This window comes from Mytilus galloprovincialis, chromosome 7, assembly GCF_965363235.1.
Source record: "Mytilus galloprovincialis chromosome 7, xbMytGall1.hap1.1, whole genome shotgun sequence".
NCBI classification, from domain to species: domain Eukaryota; kingdom Metazoa; phylum Mollusca; class Bivalvia; order Mytilida; family Mytilidae; genus Mytilus; species Mytilus galloprovincialis.
The window spans coordinates 96,331,212-96,354,165 of record NC_134844.1 but is presented as its reverse complement, the minus strand read 5'-3'; the positions used below and the strand labels follow the sequence as shown (position 1 = coordinate 96,354,165).

The 22,954-nt window shown below is 33.5% G+C and overlaps 1 protein-coding gene across 1 annotated transcript; it reads right to left on the bottom strand.

The window, feature by feature from the left end:
• Nucleotides 1-1,977: 1,977 nt before the first annotated feature.
• LOC143084039 (tRNA (guanine-N(7)-)-methyltransferase-like) lies at nt 1,978-22,836 on the bottom strand. Its single transcript, XM_076260460.1, has 6 exons — nt 22,662-22,836; nt 18,026-18,150; nt 6,208-6,392; nt 5,027-5,140; nt 3,238-3,339; nt 1,978-2,321 (listed from the first exon to the last, which is right to left on the bottom strand). The coding sequence occupies exons 1-6, from the start codon at nt 22,772-22,774 to the stop codon at nt 2,172-2,174; spliced, it is 789 nt and encodes a 262-aa protein (XP_076116575.1). The 5' UTR covers nt 22,775-22,836; the 3' UTR covers nt 1,978-2,171.
• Between the last annotated feature and the right edge of the window lie 118 nt (nt 22,837-22,954).

Here is a 22,954-nt window from a genome sequence, read left to right as displayed (position 1 = left end):
AACCCCACCAAAAACTAGGGATGATATCAGGTGCTCTGGAAGGGTAAGCAAATCCTGCTTCAAATGTGACACCCGTCGTGTTGCTTATGTTATTACAAATCCGGTAAATAGTCCAATTCGGTAGGTCACATGCGTGAAAAGGGAAGGGTATTGTAGTTACGACATAAGGAACATATCCCATATCATCTGTGAAATGGTTATTCCATATAAAGGTCAACCAATTCGTTATAGCGTCCCTAAAATTTACAAAGGGATGATTTTAACTCCACCATTCGGAACTCTTGGTTTAAAAGTTTCCTTGTGAGCAGCAATCCTCAATTAAGGAATTCAATTATAGGAAACATCGTATCAATTGGGAGATATATATTCTGTTTGTAGGGGCTGATGGGATATTGCTACATAGAAATGGAAAGTTCACAATTTGGAAGCTGAAATCTTCTCTTTTGTCGTAAAGTTTTGTTTTCAACCGAAAATCATTGTCAATTTCTAGATGTAAGTCAAGATTTGAGGCAGACTTAACTGTATCTGTAGTATCCTTAATATCTACTTCGATGGGATAGATTCTTTCAACAACACCAAATTTTGTATTATTTAGTAAGAGAACATCATCTATATACATGTAGCGGAACATAAAGTTAAGGGATATTGCTAACTCCTTATCATTTTTCTTAAGAAGTTCCTGTATGAAGTCAGCCTCATAATAATAAAGAAACAAGTTGGCAAGTAGAGGGGCAAAATTGGTTCCCATTTGAAATCCAACAGTTTGTTGAAAAACATGTCCTCCAAATGTAACAAATATGTTGTCAATAAAAAAATCAAGCATCTTGATAATGTCAGTTTCAGAGAATTTTTTGTTTGAATTAGAGTGATTTTTTACAAAAGTAGGATTTATACCTCCAGAAGACAAGATACTAGTATCTACGTTCGCCATAGATAGCAGATAGTGATCATAATGAACATAGTAGTTATATCTTGACCGCATGAAAATAATAGAACACTCCCTACCAAAATAATAGTACACTCCTTACCAAAATAATAGTACACTCCCTACCAAAATAATAGTACACTCCCTACCAAAATAATAGTACACTCCCTACCAAAATAATAGTACACTCCCTACCAAAATAATAGTACACTCCTTACCAAAATAATAGTACACTCCCTACCAAAATAATAGTACACTCCCTACCAAAATAATAGTACACTCCCTACCAAAATGTCCCTATTGATTACTGGGGTTTCGTTGAGTGAAAATTCTCAATATAACAAATGAGTCGACAAACATTCAATTAAATTAACAATCTGATAACTACAACAATTTGATGTCAAGCCTGTGACTTCTGTTGCAGAAAGCTTGACAAAGAGATTGTCAACTACAAATATTTCATTTATTGTGCATTTGTGCCACAATTTTGTTAACTGTAAATGAAAATATATGATTTATGAAGTTTCATTGAATGCAATGAATAAAAATTCATTTTCTATGGATATGGTGCACCCCCCTTTTTTAAATAAAATTTTTCTAAATTATTAAATTTGTTGAAAAAAAAATGTGGTATTTTATTATGCTTCCTTGTGAACATGTTGAGCATATAAGCTTGGTTGTGAAGTGATAAGAAAAGCTCCCTCACCCCTTCTGACCAAGATAAGTCTATCGGAAAATTGTAAAAAAAACAATTTAAAATGTTTAAGATTTTTTTTTCAATGACACTACAATGGGATGAACTGCTTTAATTAAACTACTGGGCCAAATTAAACCTAACTTGGCCTCAATCATTATTGGGGTATCTTATTCTAGTTATTATGATTTTAACCTTATATTACATGATTTCCGAAATCACAGTCGACACAGGTGAGCAACACAGGCTCTTGAGAGCCTCTAGAATAGTTAAACCTTTTCTAGCCAAATTTTATTTTTCAATATGTTCTCTCAAATTACTCTTATGATGTATGCATATATATATACAAAGATCAAAGTTGGACCTTCACTTGATGTTTTATATTCACATTTTTTTCTACTCAGCCTTCTTACAAAGTAATTGAAATAATTCACTCTCTACAATGTGTTGATTTACAGTTAATCATAATAATTTATGCTAATGACACAATTTCTGTTATAACACCGATTAAGTTTTCATAATTTGATTTTTCTGTCGTATTGTCTCCCTATGCTATGAATTATCCATGTTATTTTTGTCTGTCTGTTGATAAGGATCTACAATTCGTCTATACACTGCCAAGAATTTGTCCCCTCTGTTTCTTGTGACCTTTTGACCTTCCTCTGTGCTGATGTACAATTTTTCTACAACTTGGTCAGACTCCTGCAAAACGTTCATAGAAATTTAGTTTTAAAGAAAAAATTATTCCATAAAACTCCTTGTTATATCAAACTATGTCTAGCTAGTCCTCCATAAAATTGTGGTTAAATAGTCCAGTTCCTATTATCATTCCAGTTTCAGTTATTAGTTGAATCTGGCATGTGACTTCCATCACCATGTGACCAAACAATAGACATCGTCAATTCCAACACATGTTGAGCAAACAGGTGATTTTTTTTTTATCTTAAACTACACAAAATACACTATCTTTTCAGGTATAAGACATGGTTCCTGAAACGACTTATACCATAGAAATTTCTACTATTTATACATTTTTCTCAGATGCCTACTTTTTTGTTTATAATATAATTTATGCTGTCAGAGTTATATTCTCCTGCTATATATTTATGTTACAATCTAATAGCTTTATTCAACAAAACTTTTAGGAATTTTGGTCCTCAATGCTCTTCAATTTCGTACTTTATTTGGCCTTTTTAACTTTTTTGGATTCGAGCGTCACTGATAAGTCTTTTGTAGACAAAACATGAGTCTGGTTTAAAAAAAAATTTAATCCTGGTATCTATGATGAGTTTATAGGAAGAGGAGGTAACTGTGTTTGATCCGTCTTTTTCAGCAGTTATCTTTCTTGAGTTCGTTTTTTTTTTCATCTCAAATTGATTTCTCTTTAACTAGTACCTTGTCCTGAATAAAGTATATTTTTCTAACTAGTATCTTGTCCTGAATAAAATTGACTTTTCTTTTACTAGTGTCTTGTCCTGAATATTCATGAACTATTTGCCACTGGACCAAATTTAAACATTGGACAGTCTATCAAACATAATTGGATTTGCTTACCAAAAAAAACAGATTTTTATATTTGAAAATGTAATTTTTGCACTGAGTTAAAGGTTAACCTTACCAATTCAGTATCAGGAATTCTTTCAAACAATGGAAACTCATCAAAATGGCTGACCATCCAATCATGGAGATCTTTAACATCTGTTATAGTATACACTATACCCTAAAAAAGTAAAAAAAGACCCCAAACATGTACTTTAAAATATTCAAATGTTGTAAATTCTGAAATCTTTGTAGCATTTATTGTAACAATTGATGAAGAATGTAAAAAAAAATGGGAGATTAAATTATTAGTTACATGACCTGATACGATATATATGGGGGTCAGTAAATTCTGTATGGGGATGTCACTAGCACACCATGTAACAAATTTATCTTAATGACTATCTTCACTTGTTGTATTTGAACTAGCGGCCTATAAAAGTGATCAAGTCTTCAACACTTAGTATTCAGATCCTACTTTCATTTGTCTATACAGAAAACAAATGCCAACAATAACAACTTTTTAGCTTTAAATTTGATTTATGAATGTATTTCAATCATTCATTACATGTATCAATTTCTTCGTCTGTTGAATCCTTTCAGATGCCTTTTTTGTTTTGAAAGGGAAGTTACTCCGTAATGCCAACAATAACAACTTGTTAGCTTTAATTATATTTTATTAACTTATTTCAACCGTTCATCATCAATGTCTTCGTCTGTTGAATCCGTTCAGATTTTTCCTCAACACAGTGTTGTTTTTATAAAGGGTTGTGGCATCTATTTTGTTTTGAAAGGGAAGTAACTCCTTACTAAACCTATATGGTAACTAACCATGTATGGTAACTAACCCTATATATTTTAGGACACCCTATATCAAATATCAAGTCATTAACTGAACTCCTTTAACGATCATATCTCTATAAATCTATAGGAGGTAAGATAAATTGTAATATCAGTAAAGAGATCTCTTTTATTTTATTTTATCTTTTCTTTTTTCTTCTTTTTTCCTAAACTTTTTTTCAAGATTATTTTTAGATTAAAAGGGGATGCGTACTATACTTACTATACATGGCCAAATACAGTATTATTGTAAAGACAAATAGAGTGGGGTGCCCATATTCACCGGGGACACAATTTCGCGGTTTTATGATTTTGAGGTGTAAAAACTTCAATGGATGGCTGAAATGGAAGACATATACCGGTAATTGATATTATATAACAAATATGATTATTTTTTAAAACTGAGACAAAATTGCGGCACCTACTGAAACGGACCGAAAAACGGACAACAATTTTCGGCCAATTTCCTAAAGAAAAACACGAATTCAAAGAAGTATTTCTAAGTAATTCTTTGACTGAATGCCCTTAATTTCAGTTCTTTTAACACCTTTGAAATGTCTGCTATTTATCGATAATGAAATTGATTTGATCAATGTTGTTTAAAGCTGCGTTTTTTTGGTTTTAAATAGATGTGTAAAAACGGCGAATATGTGTCCCCCATTGACAAAAAATCAGGAAATTTCAAACACCCTTTAATCCAACTTTTCAGATGATTATATTCAAACAAACATGTTTTCAAGTTTAAGAATATTTTGCATTTGAAGTTATCTTCATTTAGAAATATCAGTATACTTCAAAAACATTTAGACCTGACCATAAACTGTAGAAAACATGAAAAGATGTGGCGAAAATGAGCACCCCACACTACACCTGTAAATTGTGAAAGACTGCATGATGCCCTCTAGATGCCCTTGTGATTTGTGTCTTTAGAGGTGCAATTTCTTAGATGATTACTGTATTTATAATATTGAATGATTTTTCGTTTTTACAAATACTTGAATTTGATTGGTCTGTGAGGAGTCACTTACCCCTACAGCTATAACATAAGCATACTCTGCTAACAAGGTCTGGCTTATAATTCTCCACTTGTGTTTAGTCCTTTTAAAATGTGGATCAGGAAACAAGAAAAACATTTTCTTTAACTATAAAATAAAGAATACCGTATAGTGGATCTTTACCACGGAGTGTTAATTTACCCTTATTTTCGCGGATAGAATTAAATCGTCAAAATAAATTCCACCAATTTAAAAGTGTACAAGGTATTGATAAAAGTTTCTAATCCGTCAAAATAATAACTGCCCAAAATATTTCTTTACTTTATACAATGAAAATCGCACCCTCGAAAATAACCCGCTATACGGTAGGTAATATATAATAGTCTTGTAAAATGCAATGTATGTATAATATACAAATATGGCCCGTTGAAAAGGTGAACATTCAAAATTGTCAACAAGAGAAGGTTATTTCAATGAGGGCATAGCCCGAAGTGAAATAACTTTTAAGGGTTGACAATTTTGAATATTCATCGATTCTAAGGGGCCACAATTGTTTTATTATTCCGAACTAACAGTAAGGGCCTTTTGAACACTTATCATATTTTTTACATAACAAACACAAGCTGACGTTTGAAAATAGCTCAAGAAAATACATTGGTCATGTTTGTGTTAAAGAATTTCTCGGATATACAACAAAGCTAGAATCTTTTTGTAAAATATTTATGGCCCTGAAAAGGACCTTTTGATAAGAGAAATTGGTAGAGAAATCATCGTCTGCTGGCACTCTATTCATTTCTAAAGCCTTATTTCCTTATCTCTCGATGGGATGTCAGTGTAACGTGAACGCTGCCATCTTGTTTATTTACGTCTGTAGCGTCATTTTCATGGGAGGTAACTCAAGTGCAAATCTAGACAATAAAAAGGTTATTCGCCGGTGAATTATAGGGTTATTCACCGCTGGTGTAAATTTTAAAGGTTATTCGTCCTCCCTTGCAATAAAATGAAAATTAACCGAATTATTCCATGTCACGTGATAAGTTGTTATCCAATAGAATTGGTTGTAATATATGTAAGGTATAATAATTATAATTATTTAATATATAATTTTAACATGCAATGTACAATGATGTATGTATAATTATAATTATTTAATATATAATTTTAAGGTGCAATGTATATATAGTTATAATGAAACTAGTTTTTAAGAAACTTACTTGTCCTTTTCTGAAGAAATTAGGTAAATATTTCATGGCATTTGTCCTAATACATGCTATATTCTGGTACTTCTCAGTGTTTTGTGTTCTTAAAGCTTGGATGCGGTCTTTAACATAATCTGAAACTTTAACTCTGATCTCCATGCCAACCATCAGAGTGTCAGGAAACATGGGAGATAAATCGACTGAAAAACAAAATAATTCAACCTGTTTAAAATAAATAATGTTTTTAATGACAGTTTTTCCCAAAACTTGTTTTTAGAAATTAACATGATCATTAATGTTTGACCTTGGCATTCTTTCGTTTGTTATTTCATTCTCTTCATTAAGTATCTTTCGAAATTTCGCATATTTTAGTCATTCCTTATTGACTTAATTTTGCATTGATTAAAAACTATAAAATCAATTTTCCATCCAGACAAATAGTAACTGTATGAAAAATCAACTAACATATATACATTTGTACATGTATATAAGTATATAAAAATATATTAATATATTAATATTAAAATTATGGAAGATATTTCAAATAAAAATCAAGTCAGTTTGATCTAAAACTCAACTTGAATGAAATCAAAATTGCTGCAAGTTTTTTTTAATTGACATCAATTTTACATATATCCTTATTGCTCTATCAATTTTTCCCTAATTAAGGAGGTAGACCTAGGTTAAGGAAAATAACTCTTAAAATCATCAGTACGTTTTGTGTCAACCATTTTCAAAAATATATTCTAAGCTTCTAGGTTACATAGATTAATTTCGATCTGTTTCAGGTAAATGCTTAAAATACATTGATGAACTTGACTTTTACAAACGCTTAACTGATTTAAAGAGTTATCTCCCTGAACCAAGGTCTACCCCCTTAAGTTAAGAGGGGGGTAGGGGGGTAATGAATAAACTATATGAATTAAGTTTTTTATCCTACATTGAACTTTTGATGTCGTTCCTCATACCAGATGGGTTGATAGTTTGCTGTAAATGCTCATTGACAAAGTCTGTATGGTGACCTATAGATGTTAACATCTTCATCCTCATTGACAAAGTCTGTATGGTGACCTATAGATGTTAACATCTTCATCCTCATTGACAAAGTCTGTATGGTGACCTATAGATGTTAACATCTTCATCCTCATTGACAAAGTCTGTATGGTGACCTATAGATGTTAACATCTTCATCCTCATTGACAAAGTCTGTATGGTGACCTATAGATGTTAACATCTTCATGATCTTCATCCTCATTGACAAAGTCTGTATGGTGACCTATAGATGTTAACATCTTCATGATCTTCATCCTCATTGACAAAGTCTGTATGGTGACCTATAGATGTTAACATCTTCATCCTCATTGACAAAGTCTGTATGGTGACCTATAGATGTTAACATCTTCATGATCTTCATCCTCATTGACAAAGTCTGTATGGTGACCTATAGATGTTAACATCTTCATGATCTTCATCCTCATTGACAAAGTCTGTATGGTGACCTATAGATGTTAACATCTTCATGATCTTCATCCTCATTGACAAAGTCTGTATGGTGACCTATAGATGTTAACATCTTCATGATCTTCATCCTCATTGACAAAGTCTGTATGGTGACCTATAGATGTTAACATCTTCATCCTCATTGACAAAGTCTGTATGGTGACCTATAGATGTTAACATCTTCATCCTCATTGACAAAGTCTGTATGGTGACCTATAGATGTTAACATCTTCATCCTCATTGACAAAGTCTGTATGGTGACCTATAGATGTTAACATCTTCATCCTCATTGACAAAGTCTGTATGGTGACCTATAGATGTTAACATCTTCATCCTCATTGACAAAGTCTGTATGGTGACCTATAGATGTTAACATCTTCATCCTCATTGACAAAGTCTGTATGGTGACCTATAGATGTTAACATCTTCATGATCTTCATCCTCATTGACAAAGTCTGTATGGTGACCTATAGATGTTAACATCTTCATCCTCATTGACAAAGTCTGTATGGTGACCTATAGATGTTAACATCTTCATCCTCATTGACAAAGTCTGTATGGTGACCTATAGATGTTAATATCTTCATGATCTTCATCCTCATTGACAAAGTCTGTATGGTGACCTATAGATGTTAACATCTTCATCCTCATTGACAAAGTCTGTATGGTGACCTATAGATGTTAATATCTTCATGATCTTCATCCTCATTGACAAAGTCTGTATGGTGACCTATAGATGTTAATATCTTCATGATCTTCATCCTCATTGACAAAGTCTGTATGGTGACCTATAGATGTTAACATCTTCATGATCTTCATCCTCATTGACAAAGTCTGTATGGTGACCTATGGATGTTAACATCTTCATCCTCATTGACAAAGTCTGTATGGTGACCTATAGATGTTAACATCTTCATCCTCATTGACAAAGTCTGTATGGTGACCTATAGATGTTAACATCTTCATCCTCATTGACAAAGTCTGTATGGTGACCTATAGATGTTAACATCTTCATCCTCATTGACAAAGTCTGTATGGTGACCTATAGATGTTAACATCTTCATGATCTTCATCCTCATTGACAAAGTCTGTATGGTGACCTATAGATGTTAACATCTTCATGATCTTCATCCTCATTGACAAAGTCTGTATGGTGACCTATAGATGTTAACATCTTCATCCTCATTGACAAAGTCTGTATGGTGACCTATAGATGTTAACATCTTCATGATCTTCATCCTCATTGACAAAGTCTGTATGGTGACCTATAGATGTTAACATCTTCATGATCTTCATCCTCATTGACAAAGTCTGTATGGTGACCTATAGATGTTAACATCTTCATGATCTTCATCCTCATTGACAAAGTCTGTATGGTGACCTATAGATGTTAACATCTTCATCCTCATTGACAAAGTCTGTATGGTGACCTATAGATGTTAACATCTTCATCCTCATTGACAAAGTCTGTATGGTGACCTATAGATGTTAACATCTTCATCCTCATTGACAAAGTCTGTATGGTGACCTATAGATGTTAACATCTTCATCCTCATTGACAAAGTCTGTATGGTGACCTATAGATGTTAACATCTTCATCCTCATTGACAAAGTCTGTATGGTGACCTATAGATGTTAACATCTTCATCCTCATTGACAAAGTCTGTATGGTGACCTATAGATGTTAACATCTTCATCCTCATTGACAAAGTCTGTATGGTGACCTATAGATGTTAACATCTTCATCCTCATTGACAAAGTCTGTATGGTGACCTATAGATGTTAACATCTTCATGATCTTCATCCTCATTGACAAAGTCTGTATGGTGACCTATAGATGTTAACATCTTCATGATCTTCATCCTCATTGACAAAGTCTGTATGGTGACCTATAGATGTTAACATCTTCATCCTCATTGACAAAGTCTGTATGGTGACCTATAGATGTTAACATCTTCATCCTCATTGACAAAGTCTGTATGGTGACCTATAGATGTTAATATCTTCATGATCTTCATCCTCATTGACAAAGTCTGTATGGTGACCTATAGATGTTAACATCTTCATCCTCATTGACAAAGTCTGTATGGTGACCTATAGATGTTAATATCTTCATGATCTTCATCCTCATTGACAAAGTCTGTATGGTGACCTATAGATGTTAATATCTTCATGATCTTCATCCTCATTGACAAAGTCTGTATGGTGACCTATAGATGTTAACATCTTCATGATCTTCATCCTCATTGACAAAGTCTGTATGGTGACCTATAGATGTTAACATCTTCATGATCTTCATCCTCATTGACAAAGTCTGTATGGTGACCTATAGATGTTAATATCTTCATGATCTTCATCCTCATTGACAAAGTCTGTATGGTGACCTATAGATGTTAATATCTTCATGATCTTCATCCTCATTGACAAAGTCTGTATGGTGACCTACAGATGTTAATATCTTCATGATCTTCATCCTCATTGACAAAGTCTGTATGGTGACCTATAGATGTTAATATCTTCATGATCTTCATCCTCATTGACAAAGTCTGTATGGTGACCTATAGATGTTAACATCTTCATGATCTTCATCCTCATTGACAAAGTCTGTATGGTGACCTATAGATGTTAACATCTTCATGATCTTCATCCTCATTGACAAAGTCTGTATGGTGACCTATAGATGTTAACATCTTCATGATCTTCATCCTCATTGACAAAGTCTGTATGGTGACCTATAGATGTTAACATCTTCATGATCTTCATCCTCATTGACAAAGTCTGTATGGTGACCTATAGATGTTAACATCTTCATGATCTTCATCCTCATTGACAAAGTCTGTATGGTGACCTATAGATGTTAACATCTTCATGATCTTCATCCTCATTGACAAAGTCTGTATGGTGACCTATAGATGTTAACATCTTCATGATCTTCATCCTCATTGACAAAGTCTGTATGGTGACCTATAGATGTTAACATCTTCATGATCTTCATCCTCATTGACAAAGTCTGTATGGTGACCTATAGATGTTAACATCTTCATGATCTTCATCCTCATTGACAAAGTCTGTATGGTGACCTATAGATGTTAACATCTTCATCCTCATTGACAAAGTCTGTATGGTGACCTATAGATGTTAATATCTTCATGATCTTCATCCTCATTGACAAAGTCTGTATGGTGACCTATAGATGTTAACATCTTCATCCTCATTGACAAAGTCTGTATGGTGACCTATAGATGTTAATATCTTCATGATCTTCATCCTCATTGACAAAGTCTGTATGGTGACCTATAGATGTTAATATCTTCATGATCTTCATCCTCATTGACAAAGTCTGTATGGTGACCTATAGATGTTAACATCTTCATCCTCATTGACAAAGTCTGTATGGTGACCTATAGATGTTAACATCTTCATGATCTTCATCCTCATTGACAAAGTCTGTATGGTGACCTATAGATGTTAACATCTTCATGATCTTCATCCTCATTGACAAAGTCTGTATGGTGACCTATAGATGTTAACATCTTCATGATCTTCATCCTCATTGACAAAGTCTGTATGGTGACCTATAGATGTTAACATCTTCATGATCTTCATCCTCATTGACAAAGTCTGTATGGTGACCTATAGATGTTAACATCTTCATCCTCATTGACAAAGTCTGTATGGTGACCTATAGATGTTAACATCTTCATCCTCATTGACAAAGTCTGTATGGTGACCTATAGATGTTAACATCTTCATCCTCATTGACAAAGTCTGTATGGTGACCTATAGATGTTAACATCTTCATCCTCATTGACAAAGTCTGTATGGTGACCTATAGATGTTAACATCTTCATCCTCATTGACAAAGTCTGTATGGTGACCTATAGATGTTAACATCTTCATCCTCATTGACAAAGTCTGTATGGTGACCTATAGATGTTAACATCTTCATCCTCATTGACAAAGTCTGTATGGTGACCTATAGATGTTAACATCTTCATGATCTTCATCCTCATTGACAAAGTCTGTATGGTGACCTATAGATGTTAACATCTTCATGATCTTCATCCTCATTGACAAAGTCTGTATGGTGACCTATAGATGTTAACATCTTCATCCTCATTGACAAAGTCTGTATGGTGACCTATAGATGTTAACATCTTCATCCTCATTGACAAAGTCTGTATGGTGACCTATAGATGTTAATATCTTCATGATCTTCATCCTCATTGACAAAGTCTGTATGGTGACCTATAGATGTTAACATCTTCATCCTCATTGACAAAGTCTGTATGGTGACCTATAGATGTTAATATCTTCATGATCTTCATCCTCATTGACAAAGTCTGTATGGTGACCTATAGATGTTAACATCTTCATGATCTTCATCCTCATTGACAAAGTCTGTATGGTGACCTATAGATGTTAACATCTTCATGATCTTCATCCTCATTGACAAAGTCTGTATGGTGACCTATAGATGTTAACATCTTCATGATCTTCATCCTCATTGACAAAGTCTGTATGGTGACCTATAGATGTTAATATCTTCATGATCTTCATCCTCATTGACAAAGTCTGTATGGTGACCTATAGATGTTAACATCTTCATGATCTTCATCCTCATTGACAAAGTCTGTATGGTGACCTATAGATGTTAATATCTTCATGATCTTCATCCTCATTGACAAAGTCTGTATGGTGACCTATAGATGTTAACATCTTCATGATCTTCATCCTCATTGACAAAGTCTGTATGGTGACCTATAGATGTTAACATCTTCATGATCTTCATCCTCATTGACAAAGTCTGTATGGTGACCTATAGATGTTAACATCTTCATCCTCATTGACAAAGTCTGTATGGTGACCTATAGATGTTAACATCTTCATGATCTTCATCCTCATTGACAAAGTCTGTATGGTGACCTATAGATGTTAACATCTTCATGATCTTCATCCTCATTGACAAAGTCTGTATGGTGACCTATAGATGTTAACATCTTCATGATCTTCATCCTCATTGACAAAGTCTGTATGGTGACCTATAGATGTTAACATCTTCATGATCTTCATCCTCATTGACAAAGTCTGTATGGTGACCTATAGATGTTAACATCTTCATGATCTTCATCCTCATTGACAAAGTCTGTATGGTGACCTATAGATGTTAACATCTTCATGATCTTCATCCTCATTGACAAAGTCTGTATGGTGACCTATAGATGTTAACATCTTCATGATCTTCATCCTCATTGACAAAGTCTGTATGGTGACCTATAGATGTTAACATCTTCATGATCTTCACCCTCATTGACAAAGTCTGTATGGTGACCTATAGATGTTAACATCTTCATGATCTTCATCCTCATTGACAAAGTCTGTATGGTGACCTATAGATGTTAACATCTTCATGATCTTCATCCTCATTGACAAAGTCTGTATGGTGACCTATAGATGTTAACATCTTCATGATCTTCACCCTCATTGACAAAGTCTGTATGGTGACCTATAGATGTTAACATCTTCATGATCTTCACCCTCATTGACAAAGTCTGTATGGTGACCTATAGATGTTAACATCTTCATGATCTTCACCCTCATTGACAAAGTCTGTATGGTGACCTATAGATGTTAACATCTTCATGATCTTCACCCTCATTGACAAAGTCTGTATGGTGACCTATAGATGTTAACATCTTCATGATCTTCACCCTCATTGACAAAGTCTGTATGGTGACCTATAGATGTTAACATCTTCATGATCTTCACCCTCATTGACAAAGTCTGTATGGTGACCTATAGATGTTAACATCTTCATGATCTTCACCCTCATTGACAAAGTCTGTATGGTGACCTATAGATGTTAACATCTTCATGATCTTCACCCTCATTGACAAAGTCTGTATGGTGACCTATAGATGTTAACATCTTCATGATCTTCACCCTCATTGACAAAGTCTGTATGGTGACCTATAGATGTTAACATCTTCATGATCTTCATCCTCATTGACAAAGTCTGTATGGTGACCTATAGATGTTAACATCTTCATGATCTTCATCCTCATTGACAAAGTCTGTATGGTGACCTATAGATGTTAACATCTTCATGATCTTCACCCTCATTGACAAAGTCTGTATGGTGACCTATAGATGTTAACATCTTCATGATCTTCATCCTCATTGACAAAGTCTGTATGGTGACCTATAGATGTTAACATCTTCATGATCTTCACCCTCATTGACAAAGTCTGTATGGTGACCTATAGATGTTAACATCTTCATGATCTTCACCCTCATTGACAAAGTCTGTATGGTGACCTATAGATGTTAACATCTTCATGATCTTCACCCTCATTGACAAAGTCTGTATGGTGACCTATAGATGTTAACATCTTCATGATCTTCACCCTCATTGACAAAGTCTGTATGGTGACCTATAGATGTTAACATCTTCATGATCTTCACCCTCATTGACAAAGTCTGTATGGTGACCTATAGATGTTAACATCTTCATGATCTTCATCCTCATTGACAAAGTCTGTATGGTGACCTATAGATGTTAATATCTTCATGATCTTCATCCTCATTGACAAAGTCTGTATGGTGACCTATAGATGTTAATATCTTCATGATCTTCATCCTCATTGACAAAGTCTGTATGGTGACCTATAGATGTTAACATCTTCATGATCTTCATCCTCATTGACAAAGTCTGTATGGTGACCTATAGATGTTAACATCTTCATGATCTTCATCCTCATTGACAAAGTCTGTATGGTGACCTATAGATGTTAACATCTTCATGATCTTCATCCTCATTGACAAAGTCTGTATGGTGACCTATAGATGTTAACATCTTCATGATCTTCATCCTCATTGACAAAGTCTGTATGGTGACCTATAGATGTTAACATCTTCATGATCTTCACCCTCATTGACAAAGTCTGTATGGTGACCTATAGATGTTAACATCTTCATGATCTTCATCCTCATTGACAAAGTCTGTATGGTGACCTATAGATGTTAACATCTTCATGATCTTCATCCCTCAGTTTAAGGTTGACATTCTGTCATTTGCAGAAAAATTGGTACTGTTGATGTTATTACTACCACTAGATCAATACCTCTGCTGGTGAACTTAGAGTCCCAAAGTGTATCACCATCCCAGTAGCTAGTTCTTAGGTATTTACATGAAAATACGGGTTTGTGTAATTAAAATTTGCGGTTACAAAATTTTGAGAATTATTTAAAATTAAGGAATGTATGATGTATCTCCCTCATCATGCTCATGCAAATCTCTGATTCCTTATCATGCTCATGCAAATCTCTGATTCCTTATCATGCTCATGCAAATCTCTGATTCCTTATCATGCTCATGCAAATCAAATCTCTGATTCCTTATCATGCTCATGCAAATCAAATCTCTGATTCCTTATCATGCTCCTGCTAATTTCTGATTCCTTATCATGCTCCTGCAAATTTCTGATTCCTTATCATGCTCATGCAAATCTCTGATTCCTTATCATGCTCATGCAAATCAAATCTCTGATTCCTTATCATGCTCATGCAAATCAAATCTCTGATTCCTTATCATGCTCATGCAAATAAAATCTCTGATTCCTTATCATGCTCATGCAAATAAAATCTCTGAGGCCAAAAATAAAATATTGTTTGTTTCCCCTCACACGACCGACCCGGTAAAATCACTGCGACCCGAAAATTTTTATTGGCCATTCTTGTCCACTATTTTTTTTTTTCGCTATGTTGGTTATTGGTGATACCTTTCCGATGCTGTAGTCAACGAGCGTTTTAAATCAAGGCATTTTTGCAATAAAGCGCCTACAAGATTCGGAATCAAGGAAACAAACAAAATGTTTGCCTTACGATTTGTTTGCAAGGGTGATCTTTTTTGAAAATAAAAAAAACCTGAAGCATCTTTCAACCCGCTGAGTGCATCTTGATTTGCTTTGTGTCTAACCTCTGTTCTTGTTTGAAGGATAAAATCTTAACGACTTTGAGTAAAAATGGTCTGAATCGTGCTTTAAAATCTATCTACTTTGTCTTTGAACAGGTTGGGCACAAGTCAGGAAATGTGGGATACATGTATTCCCTGTTTTCAGGAAACGTCCCTGTTTTCTGGTGTAAAAAAAACAAGTTTAAATGGGATTTCCTTTTTCAATTTATGGCATGAAAATTGCAAAAGGGCACGTTTTAATGTTATAAACTGCATCAGTAGAATTCGTAAATACTTATTAAAAGTATTTTAGGAAATACAAAACATGAATATAAAGTGAAGCCTTGTTTCTTCTAGAACTCGAAAAAACATACAAATCTTTGTTTAGGAATCAATTGACTAAGCTGCATGATCCAGGTGTAACTCAACATCACTAAATTATGTTCACTTCTATTGAAAAATTTTATTCATTGAATTTCAATTCCCAAGATTAACATACATGTATCTTTTTGTCATCTCATAATTGATGATCAAGGTATGAATTGGTGAACAAAGGAATTGTTTTGTTGTGAGTTATGCATCAAATTAGACTTGAAATAAGCTTGATTTTTTAACTAAATAAACACTTGCTATCATTAAGCATTGTTATCACAAGTAGAATGTGCGCTTTTGTAGATTTCATTACATTAAATGAATAGGAAAATAAGGTGGTCCCTGTATACTGTTTTTTTCAACACCAAAAAACTGGGGTGTACACTGAATTAGAATACAGGGAATTAATACCCCACTTTTCTTGACTTGAGCCTTACCTGTTAAATTTTATACAAATTCAATATAGAAAACCATATCAAGGAATAAAATAAAATAATTTGCCTTCCTACCTACCCATACCCTAACAACCTCAGTCGGGTGAGGGGAAACAAAGATATTTTTAATATTGGCCTGATTCCTTATCATGCTCATGCAAATCTCTGATTCCTTATCATGCTCATGCAAATCTCTGATTCCTTATCATGCTCATGCAAATCTCTGATTCCTTATCATGCTCATGCAAATCTCTGATTCCTTATCATGCTCATGCAAATCTCTGATTCCTTATCATGCTCATGCAAATCTCTGATTCCTTGCCCGGCTTTAGCTATACTTTTTTTACCTTTTAGGTTTATAGCTCCTCATCATTTAAACAATGTTTAAACAAAAAAGAATACAAAACATGAATATAAAGTGAAGCCTTGTTTCTTCTAGAACTCGAAAAAACATACAAATCTTTGTTTAGGAATCAATTGACTAAGCTGCATGATCCAGGTGTAACTCAACATCACTAAATTATGTTCACTTCTATTGAAAAATTTTATTCATTGAATTTCAATTCCCAAGATTAACATACATGTATCTTTTTGTCATCTCATAATTGATGATCAAGGTATGAATTGGTGAACAAAGGAATTGTTTTGTTGTGAGTTATGCATCAAATTAGACTTGAAATAAGCTTGATTTTTTAACTAAATAAACACTTGCTATCATTAAGCATTGTTATCACAAGTAGAATGTGCGCTTTTGTAGATTTCATTACATTAAATGAATAGGAAAATAAGGTGGTCCCTGTATACTGTTTTTTTCAACACCAAAAAACTGGGGTGTACACTGAATTAGAATACAGGGAATTAATACCCCACTTTTCTTGACTTGAGCCTTACCTGTTAAATTTTATACAAATTCAATATAGAAAACCATATCAAGGAATAAAATAAAATAATTTGCCTACCTACCTACCCATACCCTAACAACCTCAGTCGGGTGAGGGGAAACAAAGATATTTTTAATATTGGCCTGATTCCTTATCATGCTCATGCAAATCTCTGATTCCTTATCATGCTCATGCAAATCTCTGATTCCTTATCATGCTCATGCAAATCTCTGATTCCTTATCATGCTCATGCAAATCTCTGATTCCTTATCATGCTCATGCAAATCTCTGATTCCTTGCCCGGCTTTAGCTATACTTTTTTTACCTTTTAGGTTTATAGCTCCTCATCATTTAAACAATGTTAAATAAGCATTGGTTTTAAGATATTTTGGCCTCTAGTATCACTGAAGAGACATTGCTTGTCGAAATTTGCATCTGGTGCAGAAAAATTGGTACCATTAATGTTATTGCAATCGTACATGTACCACATCTCTTGGTTTTTATACTCAACTATAGGTTACAGATGCAGATTTAGAGGGGAATGTGTGTCAAGGGGCCTACCTTTTCTGAGGAATATAATATAGGGAAACACTGGAGCATGACTAGAGCAGGCCTCCTCTTAGGCAGTCAGTGGGCTGCCATTTTTAAAAATTTCTGTTCCTTTACTGGGTTATAATTTACTAAGTTAGTACCTAATAATCCACCATATCCACAACCGATGTCTGCAAATTCTACCAATTTATTTTCATCACCTCCATTTTTACTGGAGAATTGTGGGTAAATGTCTGACCAGTCCATACTCTCAGGGTTCAAAGGACTACAAAATAAAACAAGTTGTACATCAAAATTTACTCTTAATTCAAAGTGCAGTTTTTATGAATGTGTAATTTATTCTATGTCAAAAAGTTAATAGTAAAATCAAATTTTATTAGTCCAACTCAGTTAGTTGAGTTTGTCTAGTTTACTCAACTGACAACCCGAAATATCACTCACATATGATCAGCACTGATATTTTAACTAGAGTCAAATCGACAAATGGACAAATCGAAGTAGGCCAAAGTGAAGCAAACTGATAAAATGTATCTAAGTAATCAAAGAGCTGAATAGCTCTGAGGGGAAAGACGGCCCTTGTTTCTATTTAATTATATTTTTTGGAAAAGGGGCGGGGGGGAGGGGGGGTATCTTTTGATAGTCTTCATATAAAGAATGAAAAAAGAGAACAGCTAGAACAAGTAGAAATGTTGACAATATTGAAATCAATTGTTGTTTATGTACTTTCATTTCCTTAGTTGAGGATTCAATTTGGACTAATGGAAGAGATCTGCATCTTCTAAATCTAAACATTTGATTAAAGTTGATAGTTAATTATCTAAAATTCATCTGAATTCTGTCATTTCACAACAACTACAATATTTTTTGAAATCTTGATTGTGTACCACTGAACTGCAGGCTAGGGCCATTTTCCATTTTTTGTGACAGTACTCTTGAATTTTTTATTTTTTCTTAAGAAAGTGTGGACTGAAAAATCTATTCAGTTTTAAATTTCCATTGATAAAGTTACAACTCTCATCACAGGGAAACAGGTACTAATAACACAACAATATGATTGATGTAAACTGTGTGAAGCTTGTGTTCAAATCCTAAATTTGAAATATTTGTAAATGAATATATAGGTTTAAACTACAAAATGCAATATTTTTAATTTTTTTTTTACCATTACAATGATTATGTTGGTACACAAAAATTTAGTTTTAATGAAAGACTACTAATCCAATGAAATGTCACATTTTAAGTGTTTAAATAAATTAACTTTTATTTTAGTGGATAATTACTCATCAGTTGAGGTGCTCCTGAATCGGAGGAAGATTCTCAAAACAGAATTTTTACAGAAAAAAATAATAAACTCGTTTCTCTCCCCTATTTCATGTAACCCCACGATCTTTTATTTGAAAGTTGTTGACCTACAAATTAAAGTATTGCATGTTGATGTTTGAATCTACAGCAAACATCAGTCAGGGGACTTACTTAAACAAGTGATTTTCTAAATCACTGATTCAAGTAACATTATTTCCATAAAGTTTGGAAGTTAGAGTTGTCTTTCATTAATAATCACCTATTTAAGTAGTACAAATTAATCACTAGAAGAAGTGATTTAATATTAGTGTAGCTTTAAATATAGAATACTAATGATCCAGGGACTAATTATGTTTCTAAACTTATCAGAACCAACATCTGTGTTGTCTAGGATGACCAGGTCATTTCAGGTGATGACCTTGTACTGAATCTAGGATAATGACATAAAAATCACTTGTTTAAGTATCAGACTTCAATTTCCTTCCCAAAAATCACTTCTTTAAGTATCATTCTTTTAATAACCCCACTAATTTCAACACCCCCGAACAGTGAAATTTTTATCGCGAACAGTAGAATTTTATTACATAATCTGAAAGATGAAACCTTGAACTTCACAGGAAAAATACTCCCACTGCTGTAAAAAATCTTTTAAAAAAGTATCAGTTCATTATGTAAAGCCATTATTATAGCATTTTTTCAACTAAAATAGAATTTTCAGCTAAATGATAGCATCAAAGGCACAAACCTTGCTACTTAAAAGAAGCAAAAAGATCATATTTTTTAATTTTACTAATTAAAAGATGTTATTTAAACCTATGTGTTTAAAATTTTGAAAAAACTACAAAATCCCAATATGTGACAAAACCTCAAATTTGCTACTCAAATAAGTGATTTAAAAATCACTTATTTCAGTAAGTCCCCTGACTGATTATTATGTTTAGATTTAACAAATATCAATTTGTAATTAGTGCACGATCTCTGAGAATGATTTAAATAACCAGTGAAGGATATCCCTGCTTCTGCATAGTGTGGCATTCCAAGAATGACGTCACTATAAAATACAATGTAGGTTGGATATATTTAGAATATCTCATCATACTGATTTTTCCGGATTGTAAAAGAAACGTAAATAGTGTAAAGGAGAGCTCAAGATACGATAATTTCGTGAGAAACAGAAGGGAAATGTGTAAAAAAAGTGTTTAAAGTCAAACTATTCATTTCTGGGTCTCCTTCTCTTCAATCTAAGTAAGATTTGTTGGGGGGTTTCCACACTATAAAAACAAAATGAATGATGTGCCATACCTAACTGACACATAACTCATAAAACTACCATTCACATCATTTTGTAAGATTTTTTACCGTTTTTCATCAAGAAAGTACACCCATTAGTGCATTATGACAGTTGTTTGATGATTTTACAATACAGTTATTAGCCCTCAGACGTCTGGGCATCATATGACACTCATGCATCCACAATGGATTTCAGAGTTTTGCTTATGCAGGTTTACTGCATGTACAGTAGCCTCATAAACTATTTTGTCTTTGAATCATCTGAGCAGCCTAACATGTTGCTGTTAACAGATTATCAGGAGTTGATCAAGCTGTAATGACTACATGTAAGACCTGACTGAGGACGGGATACCACGATTTTACTACTGAGTGAGATACAGATTCAAAAAATTGAAAACAAAATGTATTGCTCATTTTACTTTTACCGTGTAAAGCAAAAAGAACAGTTTATTTTAAATTAAACTCTAACAAATTTATCTCTCTTTCTTTTTTACTTCAAATGAGACATATATACACATACATCATTTACATATTAATAGGTATCCGGTCGTTCCGGCCCCAAACCGATCCGGCCCCAAGTCAATCCAGCCCCAAGTCGATCTGCCCAAGTCGATCCGTCCCATGTCGATCCGGCCCCAAGTCGATCCGGCCCCATAATAAAATATGAATAAACTATATTGATTTTGAAGGAATTTGTGACAAATTTTAACAGTATAAATGGAAATTGCATGCCAAAAAAAGGGTCTTACTGAACCTACTCTTTTTAAGAACTTAAAAGAAAAATAAAGTGTGTATGTATCAGCTTGGGTGTCGGCTTGTACCGTTGTGTATGTAACTATTTGTTATTACACAAGATGAAAACAGTCAATCGAAAGAAAATGCTAATTACTGCTCATTAATGTTTATGTCTGAATTCTTTTATATACGTTTTAATACAATTATACCCAATTATCTTGAAAACTTGTAATAAAAACATAATCAACCTAGCTAGTTGTTTTATACTCATCTATTTTTCAAAGGAACTTTTTTTTTTTTTTTACCGTAAACCTTTTACATTATAATAAAAATCATACACGTTTATGAATTACACTTAATATATATATCTTTATTTTTGTTCCTTATAAAAATACTTTTTGTTGGGGCCGGAACGACTTTACATTTGGGCCGGATCGATGTGGGGACGGATCGACTTGACCGGATCGACGTGGGGCCGGATCGACCCGAAAGCTATTAAAATACTTGTGTATATCTCAGTTTATATTTCACGTGATATTAACCCTTTCAACACTATACACAGCATATGCCGCGATGACATACGCCGTCCGCCACTGCTATTCGCGGCATATGCCGCGATGACTACGGATTTTTCATAAGGACTCTTAAACCATTCGGTTTTCATTCGGGTCCTCTCTAATTTTTCCTTGTATGAATCGAGGATATGCAAGGTCTCATTTGCGCTTGAAATCCCGGCAATTTTTATTGTAAAATCATGCAGCAGAAAGAAAATTGAAGGAAAATAAAAACAAATATTTTGACAAATGCAAATGGCGGAAATCGGAAACGAAGCTGTAAATATGGAAATATTTCAGCATTTTTATGGCGAAACTGACGACGAGGATTAGTTAAAAGGTTTCTTGTAATCTCAATGTGTTTATTACATTCAATTCGTGTGGGAAATATGATTTGATCGATCATTACGAGACGTAGAAAAAGGGGGGAAAACGGAAGTTGACTGAAAATTTTGAGGACGGAGCCACTGATTTGTGCCATGATTACATAATACATTGTGTATGGTGCAATACGCTACGGAATCGAGCAATTGGTGTCTTATTTATTATATGGCAGATAAAAAAAACAAAATAGATGAAGACTAAAAGTAGTTTTTATTCAAAATTCAACACAAATGTAATAAATTACACCTTCTACCTGTCAATTACTGGAAAAAGCAGGTAACCTGATAAAAATTTTACTGAAATAACTGCCTAACATTACAGTTCATACTCTCCTGAGCATTTTTCATGCAATAACCTTTTCTGTATCTCTTATAATAAAAAAAGATACAGCAGTCTGAAAAGGAATATACTGTTCTAATGAATGAACACAAAAAAAATGCAGCAGCAGCAGCCATTTTTCTATTTTTTTGTGTAGCGTTGAAAGGGTTAAAAACTTAAATTATGAACTAACTATTCAACACTGTGATCTGACATAGGATTAGAATGTGCTCTTTGTCTGTAAAATTTCTTTTTTGGAAGATTAGAAGTCATGTTGGATGTGTTATTTGAAGACCAGTCAATCATGTACAACAAGTTTAGAAATCCACACGTGTGTTTATCGTTCTTTTTTGTTGATGTTTTCGGTTTTTAGTGGGGATGCTAAAATAAGTCTTCTATTCTCGATCATACTTTTTTCAAAATCAAATGACTATAAAAATCAAAATATATTACAATTATTTTGGATTATTAAAAACAAAAATATGA